The sequence below is a fragment of the Vollenhovia emeryi genome, unplaced genomic scaffold, assembly GCF_000949405.1.
Source record: "Vollenhovia emeryi isolate VEMERY1.0 unplaced genomic scaffold, V.emery_V1.0 DF939127.1, whole genome shotgun sequence".
Taxonomy (NCBI): Eukaryota; Metazoa; Arthropoda; class Insecta; order Hymenoptera; family Formicidae; genus Vollenhovia; species Vollenhovia emeryi.
In genome coordinates, this window is record NW_011967239.1 from 2,473,116 (window position 1) to 2,489,943 (window position 16,828).

General features: G+C 42.0%; 2 protein-coding genes across 2 annotated transcripts; one reads left to right on the forward strand and one right to left on the reverse strand.

Moving 5' to 3' along the window:
• The first annotated feature begins 594 nt into the window (after positions 1 to 594).
• LOC105568858 (jmjC domain-containing histone demethylation protein 1-like) lies at positions 595 to 5,063 on the forward strand. Its single transcript, XM_012024852.1, has 7 exons — positions 595 to 848; positions 981 to 1,260; positions 1,326 to 2,013; positions 2,098 to 2,422; positions 2,513 to 2,807; positions 3,005 to 3,300; positions 3,454 to 5,063. Exons 1-7 carry the CDS (start codon positions 807 to 809, stop codon positions 4,456 to 4,458), a joined length of 2,931 nt encoding a protein of 976 aa, XP_011880242.1. The 5' UTR covers positions 595 to 806; the 3' UTR covers positions 4,459 to 5,063.
• A 2,021-nt stretch (positions 5,064 to 7,084) lies between these two features.
• On the reverse strand, positions 7,085 to 16,024 carry LOC105568859 (DNA ligase 1). Its single transcript, XM_012024853.1, has 8 exons — positions 15,251 to 16,024; positions 12,085 to 12,334; positions 11,259 to 11,546; positions 9,937 to 10,262; positions 9,479 to 9,722; positions 9,011 to 9,218; positions 8,620 to 8,911; positions 7,085 to 8,540 (listed from the first exon to the last, which is right to left on the reverse strand). Exons 1-8 carry the CDS (start codon positions 15,419 to 15,421, stop codon positions 8,379 to 8,381), a joined length of 1,941 nt encoding a protein of 646 aa, XP_011880243.1. The 5' UTR covers positions 15,422 to 16,024; the 3' UTR covers positions 7,085 to 8,378.
• Between the last annotated feature and the right edge of the window lie 804 nt (positions 16,025 to 16,828).

Consider the following 16,828-nt stretch of genomic DNA (forward strand, 5'->3'; position numbering starts at 1 on the left):
CGCGCGGTACTCGATTCCCGAAACGGGAAAATCGCACGAGAAACGCAGAGCCGTTGCGTCCCGGAGGCACCGAAAGCGACGCGATGCAACATGGCGGCGGGTCGCGCAGGCGCAGAGACAACGCGGCGCCGCGACGCTCGGGGGACACTCGATTGTTGATTAACTTCCTCGCGTCCGTTTGAGCGCATCTCGCGTCGCGCGGCGCGTCGCCGGAGGTCCACGACGAACGTAATGTCCTCCCTGTAAAAAGCGAGCGTAGGAATCGGAAGGAGACCGCGCCGGCGAGGAAAGGCTCGAACTCGTGACCTGTCGAAATCCCACTTTGGGAGCCGACGAGTCACGACTACGAGTCACTCGAGACGGTATTCACGTTACTTACAAGAGTCCTGGGGCACGACGCGAACGAAATCTCGACGCGTTTCCGCCAAGGACGGGCGCGTTTCTCTCCGGCGCCTTTCGTCGGCCACGTCTCCCTCGCGCCTTTTCCCAGGAACCTGCGCGCGAGACGCGCGCACGCGCGCTCCCTCGGCGGCGCCGACCTGCGCGCGCAGCGAGCGGGGATGGCAGGGCGGAGAAGTTGGCGGCACTGGCCGGCAGGAAAATGGCGTTGCTGTTCGTTGTTTCACACGGGCGAGGAACGTGGTACGCGCGGCGTCACTGACGCGTCGCGTCTAGCATGTAAATAATAACGAGACACGTGCGTTGGTACTGAACGTTGATCGCGAAGACCGCCCCGCCTTGCTCGCGTGCCCGTCGTGGTGACTCCGATGCGATTCCGGTGATACGTTTCTACCTGCGTGTCCGCAATGGCCGACGACTCCACTCCGCTGCCGAAGAGGCGCCAATTGGTAAACAAAGAACGCGCGCGCCAACTCCCGACGGCGACGGCGACGTCGAGCGACGCTCGGCGATCCGTCGCGCGGTGTTGGCCGTCCACGTGCCACGCTGCTCTCACCGCCCGCGTGCGCCTCATGTTTCAGCGCGAGCGCACCAGGAAGCTGTACACGGACGACTGGACGCTGGGCGACGAGGAGATCGAGGGCCGCAGGACCTTCCAGCTCGACGAGAAGATCGAGGGCGAGAGGTACGATCTGAGCAATTTCAGCGGCCTCTTCCGCGAGATGACCGGTCCGGAGCTGAACCTGACTTACCTACAGAAGCACGGTCTGCAGATACCGCTGCTGTTCAAGGAGAAGTCCGGGCTGGGCTTGCGAGTGCCCAGCTCCAACTTCTCCATAAACGACGTCAGAACTTGCGTGGGTAAGTTCGGTATGCGTGAGAGAGCCGCTCGACGGGCGTTAACGACGTTTTCGTTAATGCGATAGGTTCCAAGAGAGTGCTGGACGTTATGGATGTTAATACTCAAAAGAATGAAGATATGACTATGAAGGAGTGGCAGAAGTATTACGAGGATCCCAACAAGGAACGCTTGTTGAATGTGATCTCATTAGAGTTTAGTCATACCAAGTTAGAGAATTACGTACAATCGCCTGCGCTAGTGAGGCAGGTGGATTGGGTAGACGTGGTGTGGCCCAGGCACCTCAAGGACGCACAGGTGGAGTCTACCAATCTGCTAGAGGACATGATGTATCCGAAGGTGCAAAAGTACTGCTTAATGTCTGTGAAAGGTTGCTACACCGACTTTCACGTTGACTTTGGCGGTACGAGTGTATGGTACCACATTCTGCGCGGTGGCAAGATCTTCTGGCTGATTCCGCCCACCGAGAAGAACCTGACCCTCTATCAGGAGTGGGTGTTGAGTGGCAAACAGTCCGACGTATTCTTCGGTGATATGGTAGACAGATGCGGCAGGATAAGCCTGACGGCTGGCATGACGCTCTTCATACCGACTGGTTGGATACACGCGGTATACACTCCGCAGGACTCTTTGGTCTTTGGTGGAAATTTCCTTCACAGCTTCGGTATCGAAAAGCAGCTCAAAGTCGCACAGGTGGAGGAGCACACGAAGGTGCCGCAGAAATTCCGATATCCGTTCTTCACAGAAATGTTGTGGTAAGGGCCGAGCAGTGTATTTTGTGCTATTTAATGCGAGATACATGCTTTTTGTGTAACGCACGTATTCGTGTGTTGCCGCAGGTACGTCCTCGAAAGATACGTGCACGTGCTGTTGGGCAGAAATCACCTGGATATATCAGAGTCGCAGCGGCAACACTTGGTCCCGCAGCAGCACCAGCACGTACATATCACGCCGTTCGAGTTACACGGCTTGAAAGCAATAGTGATGTATCTACATTCGTTACCGTCAACTAAGAAGAACGTACCGGAATTGATACGCGATCCGGTAGCGCTCATTCACGACGTTCGTTGCCTGGTGGAGAAGCACAGACACGATAATCCAGAGGCGGCAGTGACGGGCAATCCTGTGTTACCGTCACCACCGCCTTTAAGTATCGCCGACCGAGTATGTATCGTTTGCTACGTCAAATTGAAACGAATACATTTCAGTATATTTTGTCCAATTTTTATTTGTCCTGTTTTCGCTTTTTTCTAGGAACGGATGAAAGTCACGAGGAAAGGTTTTGTCAAAATGCAGAGACATCATTCGGACAAATCCGAGAGAGCATTCCCGCGCAGAAGACGCACGAGATGCAAGAAGTGTGAAGCTTGCACTAGACAGGATTGTCGAGAGTGTGTGTTTTGCCAAGATATGGTCAAGTTCGGAGGCAGTGGTCGCGCTAAGCAAACATGCCTTATGCGTCAGTGTCTCAGACCCATGCTTCCTGTTACGTCATCCTGTAAGGTCTGCAACTTAGATGGCTGGAAACAACCACCTGCACCACTGACGGGTACGTACAATTTGCCACCGACTAAATATAATTCGTTTTATCATTTTTTTTAATAAACATTTCTGAATCGTATCCTTAGCCTTTTATACACTTAAAAAAATTGTTTACTGTTATAATACAAACATTTATGTATTTATATAATTTAGATTATGTATGTGATCTCTTTCTTACCATAGATCGAATGTTTGAAATTGCAGGTAAATCGTTTCCCACAACACCATCTACTTTAATGGAATGTTCAACCTGTTTCGACATTATACATCCAGAATGTATAGGTTTAAGCTCCAAGGAGATAACTGTGAATGACGATTTGCCAAACAGTTGGGAGTGTCCAGAGTGTTGCGAGCGAGGTCGAAACTTGGATTATCGGCCACGTCAGGCAAGGGGTCGCACGCGAAAGCTATCGGTATCCAGCGCAGCCTCCTCGGCACCGACTACGGATTCCGAGCGAGCTATGACACCAAGTAAGCGGTCGAGGCTCGACCCCAACGAGGTACATTACGTTCATAGAAATTTCAGAAAAGCCGTCTTGTATCCACAGTGGAATAATTTTTGCGTATTTTTACGTGATTGAATCTCCAGATAAGCATAAGCCGAATTGTATAGAGCGTTGCTGTATACATTTCGCGTGCATTATTTTCCTCAGGCGTGGAATGATTCGCCCGGGGAACCAGCCGAAGGTGAACAGAGAATGACTCAGCAGCGCACCCAGTTAGCTATGCAGTTAATCGCCTCGAGCAGCAGGTCCTTGGTGAGGCCTCACGTTGTAGTTAGGCCAGCACCGCCCCCGCCTATTCAAGAAACGGACAGCGAGCCAAACGAGCAGAGTCTGGTGTACAACAAGACGGTGATGCTTGCGATATTTCGAGTTCTCAACGTGAAGGATCTGTCGAATTGTGCCTTGGTTTGCCGTACCTGGGCAAGATACAGTGTAGAACCCAGTCTATGGAAGAAACTCGACATGTCGCACCACATCCTCTATTCCTCACACCTGACAGCTATCATCAGACGTCAACCTGAGAGTCTTTCGCTAGACTGGACCAACATCAATAAGATGCAGCTAGCTTGGCTACTGAGTAGACTACCACAGTTACGAACATTGTCCCTTCAGGGCTGTACTTGGGCCGGCGTTCGTGCCCTAAAGAGTTGCAGCTGTCCGCCTCTAGAAAAGCTAAATCTGAATTATGTCATCTCTTTCAACGACGCTGTTTTACAAGACATCCTGGATTCACCAACTGATTCGAGACCTGGCCTTATTGACAAAACATCACGATTGAAGCATCTCAAAAATCTATCTGTAGCAGGATGTGATCTTACGGACCGAGGAATAAAATATGTAGTCCAGCATCTGTCGGATCTTGAAACTGTAGACCTTTCATCGATTGGCAGGCTCACCGATTCTGGGGTGGCGCACCTCATCTCCCTGCCAAATCTGACATCGTTGAACCTAGCAAATTGCAAGTTGCTCACTGAAACCACTCTCGATCATTTGACAAGATGTAAGGCGCTAAAACGCCTGGATCTGCGACACACTCAAGTGTCCACGCAAGCTGTCATCAAGTTTGCTGCTAAGAGCGAACACAACTTGCATGTGACGGACGTTAAACTGGTGGAGGAAAAGAAGGTGAAAATTGAACTCGTGGACACGTGAAAGAGCATGACGCTCACTCGCGAAGTATTGTTCAGTGCAATCTGGTTATTATCGCGTAAGAACATCATTTGCAGAGAATTAGAGCCATAATAGCATGCTACGATCAGCGATTATTTATTTTACACGAGAGAATCTAGGTATCTTTAAAAGATACATCCTTATAATGCCACAGGAAGGACCTGACTAGTGTAGAATTTATATTTGGATAACATTTACTGTCACCGACATAAGACCAGACAGAATTTTAACAAGAACGATTCCTTCGCAACTTGGACTTGTTATTATTCCTTTTTCATTTTTCTTACACAAATTCTTATCTGTTCAATAATGATTTAGCAGATATATTTGCGCATATATTTCGCAAAATTACTGAATGTGTTTAAAACAAATGCTCTAATTTATTTGGATTTTTCTTTGCAACAATATTGAAAGAAGATCATCATCAATTGCAATTTTGTAACTTTTTATATGTATAACTAAAATGGATTATATCTATAACTAAAATTCAAATTGTATTAAACTTCATGAAATGAATTAAAAATTGTAATTATGTTATTCACTTAGCATAGGCCTTGTCAACTTCGGCTCCAGAGTCGCAATCTCCCTCCCTCCCTCCCTCCCTCCCCCTCCTCCAGGCTCTCGCAAAGCAAAACAGTCAGGGAACTGAACAAAACACGCAGTGGTGGCCGCAGCGTCTATTTCACTCAACTCCCATCCCATTTCACTAGATCCTGAAAAGCCGGAAGCACCGCGACTGCGGAGCCAAAGTTGGCGAGACCCGACTTAGCATCCTAAAGTTCTATTCCCTAGATATGTTATTAAATATACATTCAATTTACATACACGATTATAACACATATATATATATATATACATATATATGTGCATGTCATAATTGTACATATTTATATATGTATAGATGAATACATGTAAATATATTTTCGTTTATCTTGTATTAAATTCTGTTTAATTTCAAAATTTTGCAAAAAAATCATGTAAAATAATGGTAAAAGTACTGTTTATTCACCCTTATTATCTGTCTCGTACTTGGAATATTTCATAAAGATCTCATTATTTCATTTTTTCTTTTCTTTTATTTAACGTTATGCAACAGGTTGCTAAGGTACTTCGTATATTAAATTTGGAAAAGCGAATGGTAATAAAAGGTCATGGTATGTACTACATATGTAGAAATTCTGTTGGATCATTGTTCATGTCAAAAACAGTATTTTTCGCATAGGTTGTGACGATAGAAATTGCTGAAAATAAGTATTTATTTCGCACGAGTGTGAACAAATCTCGACCAAGAATTTGTCGCAAAAGCAATGTCCGTAATTACATAGATACACATATGTACACACTTGTCCATAAACGAAACATCTACGGAAATCAACTATGTCGTTCCGTAACATTAGCTCGGTGATTTTACGTGATAATCGAAGATAGTATGTACATGCTGCGAATTTTTATTTTCGACCTGAATTGCATCTTGTGATGTTCTACGCAAATCAATGTATATATACCTGCTTTTTATACATATGCACGTTTCAACTGCAACTTTTCTTTCTTCTTTCTGTTCCCTCTTTAAGTGTCCCACGTTCCGATTTCATGTAAAAATAACAGGAATGATAAGCGAACTAAGATATTGACGATATTGACTCAAGTGCCATCGTGCATCTCGTGAAATTATACATTCTCATCATATTCCAGCGTATCGAATAACGAATTCGTTGCGTATCATTTTTATTATAATATCTTGAAGATGGCATTACGGTGACAAACATCGTTCTCATAAGTTTGCGTGTCGCTATCATTGCGCTGGAGACATTGTCGCGAGCGCGCAAGTCGTTTTTTTTTTACATAATTTAAATTCCTTTCAGCAATTTAACACAAGAACGAAATCGCCACGATGTAACACATTGTATAATACATGTAACCCATAGAGAGCAATAGCGATCTCCGACTCTCAAATATAATTTTTATTTGTAAAAAGGTGGTCTATATAAATATTTTTCTCCTTCCTGTTCAAATTCTCCAATTTAAACTATTCTTGGATTGGTACTTTGAGGAATGAAACTCAACTGTGCGGGCGTGCAAATCCGTGGTGTGGTGCCCACGAAGATGCATGCGCATTCAGGAGTCTCGTAAGTCGTTCAATTAGAAAGTCGAATCCCAATAATTCTCGTTTCCATTATTCACCATACGCTTCCAGATCTCCAATTTAAACTATAATTTACAATAAAAATGAAAGCTATTTGCTCGAAAAGTTTCAAGAAAGAATCTATTGCCAAGAATAATATGTATCTAATCAGTTTCGTCTCCATGGGAGAATTTTTCCAAACAAAAATATAAATTGTATATCTTGCGTATTCTCTGGAAATATCGTGCAATTTATGAGATATATTAGTTAAATTTGTATTTTAGAATTCACATAAATATTACATTTACCTTATTTAAAATTGTGTAGATATTTAGTAGTTTATATAGCAATCGTAATTCTATTTATTTCAACAAGATAATAAGGGGTGACAAAAGGTTGAAAATAAAGGACGATAAAATCAAAATGTAGCGGAAAAATAAAAACTATTCAGACTCATCCAACGTAGATAAGATCTTTTCTGAAATAAAGAAAAACATCTTTTAATTTATATGTAACAATAAAGATGTAACATACAAAGTTTTCAAGCACGCTTTGTATAGTATAATGTTTACGATGCCTGCACGAGAAATAATGTTGCCTGCAGAACATATTGTCATAGCAAATTCCATCAGTTATTATGCGAACAGCGAAAATCTACGAACACAGATTTTTATTTGTCAAGTATTTTGTCAAAACGGCAGATTATTTATTATGAAAATAGCTTACTTATTCTGCAAGTAACACAATAATAGTTCGATTGCAGAGCAAATGCACTTGTAAGGTGAATATTTCACCTTATTTTAAATAATCGAACAACTAAATTCTTGATCTTAAAATCAATGGGGAACAGGAAAGTGAGCTTTAAGAGTCAAACGCGGTTATATTTGCGTGAATTACATTAACGTTATGTAGTACTTAGTTAACACTCCATAATAAATTGTCAACCGTTTCTATTCCGCTTTGAGCCATATATTCTTAGCAATACCGCGATAAAAAATCAAATAATCTCATCACGCTCTTCGACATTCAAAATTGTATGTACAGTGATAATGCATGAGGGAATATTCGAAATTATTATAATATTCACAGTCTAACAATAGAATACATTTGGAATAGAAATAAAAATCGCGAGTTTTTATATATTTTTTATTAATGCAATTTCATTGATTTTGAATGTAAAATTGTCACAGAATGCTTGCCTAAAAATACAGATGCGATTTCATTATCACTGCGGTCAATGTAATAAAATGTAATAATTATTCAATTCATTCTTCTAAAATTAATCTTCTCTCACGTGCTCGTATACGTAATTTGTTTCTTATCCAGTGACTATTCCTAATTGTATGTTTCTTTCCTTTACATCGTGTCGTCATCGAAATACATTAACCGTAAAACATGTGGTGGAAAGTAAATAAAATAATAGATTCTCGCATGTTTAATAATTGACAGTCAAGCTCATTCATTCGATCGATTCAAAGCACCAATTTCAAAAAATGTTTCAAGCCCACCTTGGGTTTGAACGTTAACATCTGGAGTCCTAAAATATCATAAGATTAAAATATATAAAGCGTTTATTTCATACAATAAGCTATTTGCTTCAATAAGCCATTACGAGAAGCATTGCGTTCGGTCAATAATTTATTAAAAAATATAGGTATGTGTAATTATTCTCGTAACATACAATTGTTTATATTTCAAAATGTAATATTTGCATGGTGTATAATTGTGTACGATACAATCTCTGCATATGGAAATATTCTTCGTTTATACTGTATTTAATCTAACCTAGTTCCGCCAAGACAGAATCAAGATCCTCCTGCAGGCGAATGCTATCTTCTCGTTGCTTCACCAGAGTGTCTTTGATCCTATCTACTTGCACTTTCAGTAGGTAATTGCCCTTTTTCAAGGCTGCCAGTCGTCCCTCGTGTTTTCTCACGTGCTTCTGAAAAGGAAATCGGACGTTCAGAAATAATATTCAAAAATTTTATTGTAATACCTTCGCCCGAGCAAGGAAGACTCACTTCCAAGTTGTTTTTACGTTTCTCAATAGGTGCTTGATCGTCGTCAGAATCGGACTCCTCTTCCTCTGATTCCTCAGACTCCGACTCTTCCTCCGATTCCGCTTCCTCCTCTTCCTCCTCGTCGTCCAGTTCTTCCTCTTCCTCGTCGACATCCCCCATGAGTTTCGCCATCTTGTCCACTTGCTTGTGCAGTTCCTTGTATTTGTTCTTTTCTTCTGCCAGTAATTTTTGCTGCTGTTTGATCTGCTCCTTCAGCGCGTGTCTCTCTTTTTTGGCATTTACAGCCTTATCCCTATTTAAACAATTTGTCATATAATTTTTCTGTATTTAATGTATTATCGATACGATCGCTTACCACGAGTTAAATGGATCTCGGAGATCTCGCACTTACTTGAAATTCTTAATTTTCGAAATGAGAAGTTTAATCTCCCTCTGCGCGCGTTTTTCCGCTCCGGCTTTAGGATCCTCGTCTTCTTCTTCTTCTTCCGTCGTCTCCTCTTCCTCCTCGCTCGTGCTGAGAACATCTTGTTTGTCTATACTCTTTTGCGTCGCGATCCTGGCTACGTCTTTCGCGCTTGGACAACCAGCCAGTGCCATTCCTGGAATATCATACCTCCATTATCTCTGTCAGCGTAGCTTCAATCAGCGCCAACTCTTCGCTTCGCTTTCCAAGCAAAGCAAAGGAAAGCGAAGCTAAGAAATGTGATTAGTATAAGCATCAACATAGAGCATAATAGATACGAGTTGCATGGAATTCATAACATTTCGTTTGAAAAGCGATTAAATTTAAGGGAAAGATGAGCACGCGATTAATATCGCTCAGTTAGTTTCAAGCCAAGCTACAATATTAATTACGTACCAGCTTTCATACGCTTTTCTAGCATGGCATACATTCTTTTCATTTCTTCCAACTCATTTTTAATCTTGTCTTTTTCCGCGGCAGCAGTGGCGAATTCTTTCTCCGCTTTTTCTGCGTCCTTTCTCGCTCGTTGCACTTCCTGCTTCAAGGATTCCGTGAGTTTCTCGTCCTGTTGCTTGCTTTCCTGAGCATTCTTTTGTGACTTCATATGTTCCGCTTCTGCCTCAAGATTCAAAATTCTCGCCTGCACATATTATCTCGGTAAGAAATTGTCTTCATTTTAAGCTGTTTATTTCTATTAGTTAAACCTCTAGCTATTCTTTAAACTCTTCAATTTTTTCCCTCGTTCGAGCAGATCGTTACCTTATTTGAATGAAATTATAAAAAGTTCCAAGTAAAATTATTATTAAAAACTTTCCCCAAAATACCAAATGTCAATACCTTTTTAATATTGTTACCTGCAATCGCTTATTGTCTCGTTCCAAGGCTTCTTTGTTCCTAAGTTCCATCGCGAGCATCTGCTTGGTGCTTTGCAAATCATCCCTAACGGCATCGATGTCATCCATTTCGTCCTGAATAGCAACGTCCAGCAACGGCGTTTCCTCGGCTTTTTGAATCTGCTCCTCGATGGTCATTTGTCGTCGGAATTTTTTCAATCCCTCCAGCATCGGCTTGGAGCGATCATTCGTCCTTACAGTCTTGAGCTTCACACCCTCCTGGATCTGTTTCAGCAGTTGATTGTGCATATTCGACTTTTCGGATTCGAATACGAAGTGGGCCTTGCCTAGCGAAGAGAGACAATCAGTCAGCATAAAAATAGATATACGTGTCGTTGTCACTGTGTTGTTATTTACTAGAGAAGTCGATACCGTGTCATTTTGATAATGGACAAAGTTCTTATGTACACGAAGTATTTAATATACAAACAAGAAACGAGTATGTTCTAAATTATAACATAAAAATTTACATACATTAGAGAAAAAGTGCAATATTCACGTATCATAAAGACGTATGCAACTCGTAGAATCACCTTTTTTTTGCTTATCTTAAAATCTAAATTTAAAATTACTTATTTTTAAAGATTGAAAAATAATAATAATTGTCGGCTCACTTTTCTTGAAATTCATTTGTAGCTAAAGAATGATGTTATATGTAGAATACTTCACTCAACTTGACGGACGTGTCACGTGGAATTTTACGACAACCATTAATTAATATTTAACGCTTTGCATCGACGTACGAGTCATCCATCTCTGAATGATGTTATCGTTTCTCATCGGAGACGTCGATTCAGAGAGTGAGAGATCCTGATTGCTGCTCGTTCGCGTGAAGGGAGAAAGGGGAGGGATGGGACGTTGGTAAACCCATTGAGAAACATGAAGACACCAGTTAATTTAACGGTAATCAATTAACAATTTAATTAGTCCAACAGTTTAACAATGGATAAACGATGGCTCGCCTATCGACAGGGATAGAGGTGATTTGGAGGAAAGGGCGATAGCGTCAAAACAATACTATTTGCGCTACAAACGAGACGCGGCGAGACGTGTTGTGTTAATCGAAATTTCGGCTTGCACGTCCAATCGAATGTGCTACGTCGCCGACGTCCCTTCAAACGATCACACGGGAAAAGTAAGGCGGAGGAAGAGGAGAAGCTCCGCGAAGCACAGTCTTTCTCTCTACGGCGATTTCTCTTCTTAAGGAGAGGACACTTTCTACAAGGGGGGAAGATACGGCCCCGTAGGCACCCGGCGGGGATCGAAGAGGGTTCGACGATCACCTGCTGGATCGGCCGTGACCTTGTTCACCCTCTCGATCAGGGGTGCGCTCCGATCGTTACACTTGACATGCTTGAGCTTCTTGCCGCTTTCGACCTCCTTCATCATGCAGGCCCAATCCGGCCGTTTCCTCGGCCTGGACTTCAATGCCTCCAGCTTCTGCATTTGCGTCTCGTTGAGGTCTGGCAGGTCTTTAAGGATCGTACGACTGGGTGGCGGTGGTGGCGGTCGCGGGGGTGGCGGTGGCGGAAAGTTCGCTCGCGACGAGCTCTTCGATAAAGTTGGCGCACCTTAGCATAGAGGATCCTCGTTATTCAGGGAAAGTACAGTATTACAGTACATAAAAGTTAGGGAAGATACAATTAAGAGATTTGTATATATACTTTTTAACTGCTGTAAATCTACGTATTCTTTAGTTTTACTTCACAAATATAGCTTTCGTTAAAGTCAGAAAGGGATATTTTGCGAATCTCTTATTTAATCCTTTCGTGATACTCTATGAATTTATATTGTTACATTTTGCTTCTTAATCGTGTCACTAACATTTGATTAATTTCATTTGATTTAATTATTAAATTGTTAAATAAATTTTGTCCCGTTTCTCTTCGTTTGTATCCGTCAGATTGTTCTAAATTCCGTGCCTCTACAATAATCTGTCTCTCTCACGTAATATCCACCGCGTGTGAAAAGTAAAGTTTTTCAGCAAAGATTCTAGAATTGCGGAAAAGACAATTCAACGTTTAATGACGGCTTAATATCTGAAAGGATTAAATGTTTGACATCGCAAATGATGTAATCTACAGGGAGGAATGGCATCGTCGCTCGTACCTGTGGTACTTTCACTCTTCGAGAGCGGTATAATGTCACCCCGTGATCGAGATCTGTCGATGCGGATCTGTCGTTCGAGTTGCGGCTTCGAATTTGGCTCCTGCCGTCCATTCTCGCGCGGCTTCGCTGGCACCGGTCGGCCACTCGGGATCTTTTCATTATTCGGCTGCTTCGGTATTATCGTGATTTTGCTCTGTTTACGCGGTCCATCTGACGAGGGTGCTGCCGACTCCGCGGGTTTCGGCACACTCTGTTAGACCGGAAAAGAAGGAACACTTGCTTAATTATTGATAGCACGAGTGCAATGTAAACATTTATTTTTATTAATTATTTTATTACTTGACCAGTGTTACTAAAATATTTATTAATCCTAGTGCTGATATTTATGTGTACGTATGCAGATAATAATATGCACATAAATTGTACATGACATTAATTATATGTAGTTCTTTTACAAAATTGTTATATATTTTATTTGATATATACGTATTTCTTATTATTTCATTACATTCTATTTATTATTTAAATTAATATCTTTCATTAAATTATTAAAACTGTGTTAAACAATATTATTTTTCACTCCCTTGACACACAAAAATTCCGTCGCAATTCAACGAGTCGAGTTTACGTTTTTGTATTAACAGGCACCTACGTCTCTTTTCGATTTACACTTCACGCTTTTGTCACATTTTTACAAATCAGTTTCTCGCGCTTTTTATATCAATGTGTTCTTTTCTAGGACCGTGCGACGTGAAGAAGAATACGAAAGAATAATTGTCGCACATCTTGCGTAAAGTAGCCGTGATAGAAAATAGAAAAAGAAAAAATCGCCCTCCTTCCAGCCCTCTTCTCTTGAGTGTCGAGAGAGGGGGAGGGGAGGGGAGGGGAAGATGGAAAGGGAGAGAGAGAGATCCAAAGAATTTTCTTGGCAAGTCTCGGAGAATTCGTTCTGCCGGCTTTAAATAATCCACATTGAATTTCGCACACGAGATGTCACGTTATTCCAGCTTTGATCGTCATCGATGCGGAGTTTCCACCTTTTGAAATAAACAGTCCAACCTTTCGGGCCACTCTCTTAGAGATTGTTGCCCTTTCCTTTTGTTCTCGTAAAAATAATTCGGCAGAAAATATATTATTCATCCGCGAAATCGCTTTCGATATAAATCCGCGACGTTGCACACGCGATTTTCAATCATGCTTCAAGCGAAATCACGGTATAAGCGCGTTAAGAAACTGGCGGAAGACGCAGCTGGCAAGACATTTGAAATAGAAACGCGTGTTCTTTAAATAATCGTGACCCAGAGGCTTATATGTGGTCACGCGTACGACGGATCTCACTTTCCTTCGTCGAGAAAACGAAATTGCAATTGATAAACACACGCGGCATGTCTGAAGACTTTAACGCACGGTCATGAACTACTTGCGGCAATCCGCAATTTTTCGAATAAATTTTTTATTTGTGTAGCTATAATGATCAGTTTAACTGCAATTAACAAACGCAATAAGACGAATGTCTCCAACTTACAATCGCTACTGCGAAATTCATGAGTAATATCATCAATTCTACATATATGTAGAGGAAAGTCCCCTATTGTAAAACCGGCTCCTAATATGAGACAGGTATCTCTACTAAAGTAACAGCTGGCATCGTCTGTTGGTTCCACATTGAATTTATTGCTCTTGAAGTAGAATCTATTTAGTGGAAAATTCATTGTTAGATTGTGTAATCGCCGCAAAAGAAGATTGTGCTTAAATTTGCATGAAAATCTGCTATCTCATATTACAAACCTATCTTATAATAGGAGACTTCCTCTAATAATAAAACAATAGTAAATAAACTAAAGAATTATGGGGTCAAGAATGGAAAAGGAGGTCTGAAAATAACTCTATATCTTTACTAATATCGTTCGCATGTGATAATTAATAAAGAATTGAGGTCTAATAAGGATTTATGCAAAGCACAACGCGATAAAGTCAATTAATGACGAATCTGTGGTCTGAACTTAGTTTGTTTTAGTAAGAATCTAAACATACACAATCAGAGAAACAATCAGAGATATAGTGACATAATGCCAGACGACGCAAAATCTTCACACGCCATCGCGATTTCGCGCGTCGCGTATCGAATATCAGGTCCGTGATTTTATGTGGAACGTCGCCAAGAGATTAAAAGTAATCGCTTGAAAAATTTTCCACGCTGAAGGGAAACAAACAAATAGGTACTGCAACAGTCTTAAGCCAACGGCACACGATACTATTTTTCCTACTGGATTGCTTACGAGAGCCAATCAGAATGCAGAGTTTTAGATCAGATGACTTAAGGCTGAATCCTGATTGGCCCTCGTAAGCAATCCAGTAGGAAAAATAGTATCGTGTGCCGTTGGCTTTAGACACGTGATTTTAAGTCGCTCTTATGAAATATCTTACCAGAGATTACATAATTTGATAGTGGACTACGGATGCATTTATTCATGATCTATAACTTGCATCGTTTGCGAGACTCGATAATTAATATCTAATTAATGACCACGTTTTCAGCAACGACAAACCGTGCTTACTGTTCCAATTGTCGTAACTTTTCTGTAAAGGGAACCTAAAGTAGCGAGTTTGTAAATCGGATGGATCGTCAAGATGCATTGTTTGCATACAACTGACCGTGTGGAACTTCGCGCCGCCCGAAATGTTTATCGAGCTTACACGTTGCAAGACACCCACGCCGGCTATTAATATCACGGTCAGTAAAGTCTGCTGACTTTGAAACCTAATATCTGAATGGAAAAAGACTGCGAAAGTTGCATAGACGATTGTCATTCTCGCTGGAAACGGAACGTGTTATTCAAATTCGGCGTGAACTAAAGCCGCGATTAGGCACCACCGATCCTTTCCACATGAATTTAGGCACACATAAAACACATATACATTTCCCGTGTACGTATGTACATATGTGCAAAATGTATAAATGTGTTGACATGTGCACAAATATACATAGAAAGGCAGTGAAATTTATTGTTTTCTTCAACTAAATGTTGCGATAGAACAGAGCCTCGATAAAAATATTATTTATAGGTATTTGATTATGAAAAGAGAAAAATGATTGAACTATTTAATAATTGTTTCAATTGAAAATTATATGTTTTCATAAATTCCTTCGAAATCCTCCACCCACCTTCAAGGTGACTTGAGAGAAGGCCGGAACTTCCTCAGTCTTCGGCTTGGAGTCCCTGCGGGAATTAAGGGTCCAGGGCGCGGCGGGCATGGGCAACGGGTTCGGGCCATCCTTGACCCACGGCGGTCGGAAGGTGGTCCTTTGCGGTGGCTGACCACCGGCGCCAGGCATCCTCGCTCAGCGTTCTCTCCGCGGCGGGGGATGATCCTGCTTCCGCTTCACCCTCGAGAACAACTCGCTGTCGCGAACCTTTGCGTCGATCACGCTCGCTCGCTGTTAATCGACGACTCGTCGGTCCACGCTGTTCTCCAAAGACGATCCCCTCGAGGACGTGCGCGACGCGCTACTGACGGACTCCTGGACCGGTGAGATCGCGATAGGCGGGGACCAGGCGTGGGCGAGATCGCTCGTGCGAACCACTCCTCGCGAGTGTGTCGTCCCGGGATCGGGAGCTTCGGATTCGTGGCTGCACCCTCCTGGAGAACGATCCTCGAAGATGCGCGATCGTCGACGGGCGGCACCGCGACGCCGATCGACTGCCGCGTACTTGTCGCGTATCTCCCCTTTCGTTCTCTCGTTTGACTAGAGAAGACGACTGCGGGGTCGAGAATTTTTGCGCGACTCCGGGAAAGATCGAGACCTGGACCGCGCAACAGGCGGACTGCACCTCCCTAACCGTATGATATTTTCGTCCATGTGACGTCATCGAGAGACACGAGCCCGAAATAGAAAGATGATCCTCTTCTCCTCTAGGACGCCCTCGACGACGTGCTCGTCGAGGCCTCCACCGTATCCGCTTCGTGTCGTCGACGTCCTACGACGCATTCCGCGTCTGTTTACGATGCAACCGCCGATCGCGACCAGCCACGAAGGCCAATCGATCTTCAGGGTCAGTCTAGCCGTAGACGGGAAACACAGCTTATTGTTAGACAGATGCAATTCGCTTCGAATAAAAGAGAATTTTAAAAAAAGAAAAGACTGCTCTTGCTATTTCGTATGAAAAAATACGTGTATATTACGTACAGAAAAAGTTGTTAGACGGTGCTTCATCTTCTTTCTATTCCTTTCTCAAATATCCATTCAAGAATTAAATATTGTATAAAATCGTAAGTGTATAAAGTGGCGCAAAAGAGCATAGTGCATTGGCTGAATATTGGTCCAATGTTGGTTATATTAGAAATGCATTAGTCGATATTGTCCAACGTAAAGCCAATATTGGCCCTGAAATAAATGTAAATATTGCACGACAATAATTATATAATATTAGATTTATATTGGAAGTGCATCGGCCAATATTTAACAATGTAATAACAATATTAGTCTAATATATATTGCAATATTAGACCAATATTGCTAAATAGACGTATTGGCTAAATAAGAAAAGGCGTCCATCTTACAATATTGGACCAATATTGGGAATACTAGATTTACATTATTTCCCGATATTGCGCCAATACGTTGTGCTACTAAGGAACATTTGTTATAAATATTCTTTGAATATATGCACAAACCTGTTAATGAAGAGCGAACAATTTTCAATTCAACAACGCTGCATATTGCGCCTATAATATATTTAAA

Coding starts and splice junctions, on each gene's coding strand:
- LOC105568858 (XM_012024852.1), top strand. CDS start 807: ATGGCCGACGACTCCACTCCGCTGCCGAAGAGGCGCCAATTG. Junction 2,423..2,512: donor CTTTAAGTATCGCCGACCGA/GTATGTATCGTT, acceptor GCTTTTTTCTAG/GAACGGATGAAAGTCACGAG. Junction 2,808..3,004: donor ACCACCTGCACCACTGACGG/GTACGTACAATT, acceptor TTGAAATTGCAG/GTAAATCGTTTCCCACAACA.
- LOC105568859 (XM_012024853.1), bottom strand. CDS start 15,421: ATGCCTGGCGCCGGTGGTCAGCCACCGCAAAGGACCACCTTCCGACCG. Junction 9,219..9,478: donor AGAAAAGCGTATGAAAGCTG/GTACGTAATTAA, acceptor ATGATATTCCAG/GAATGGCACTGGCTGGTTGT. Junction 8,541..8,619: donor AACGTAAAAACAACTTGGAA/GTGAGTCTTCCT, acceptor TTTCCTTTTCAG/AAGCACGTGAGAAAACACGA.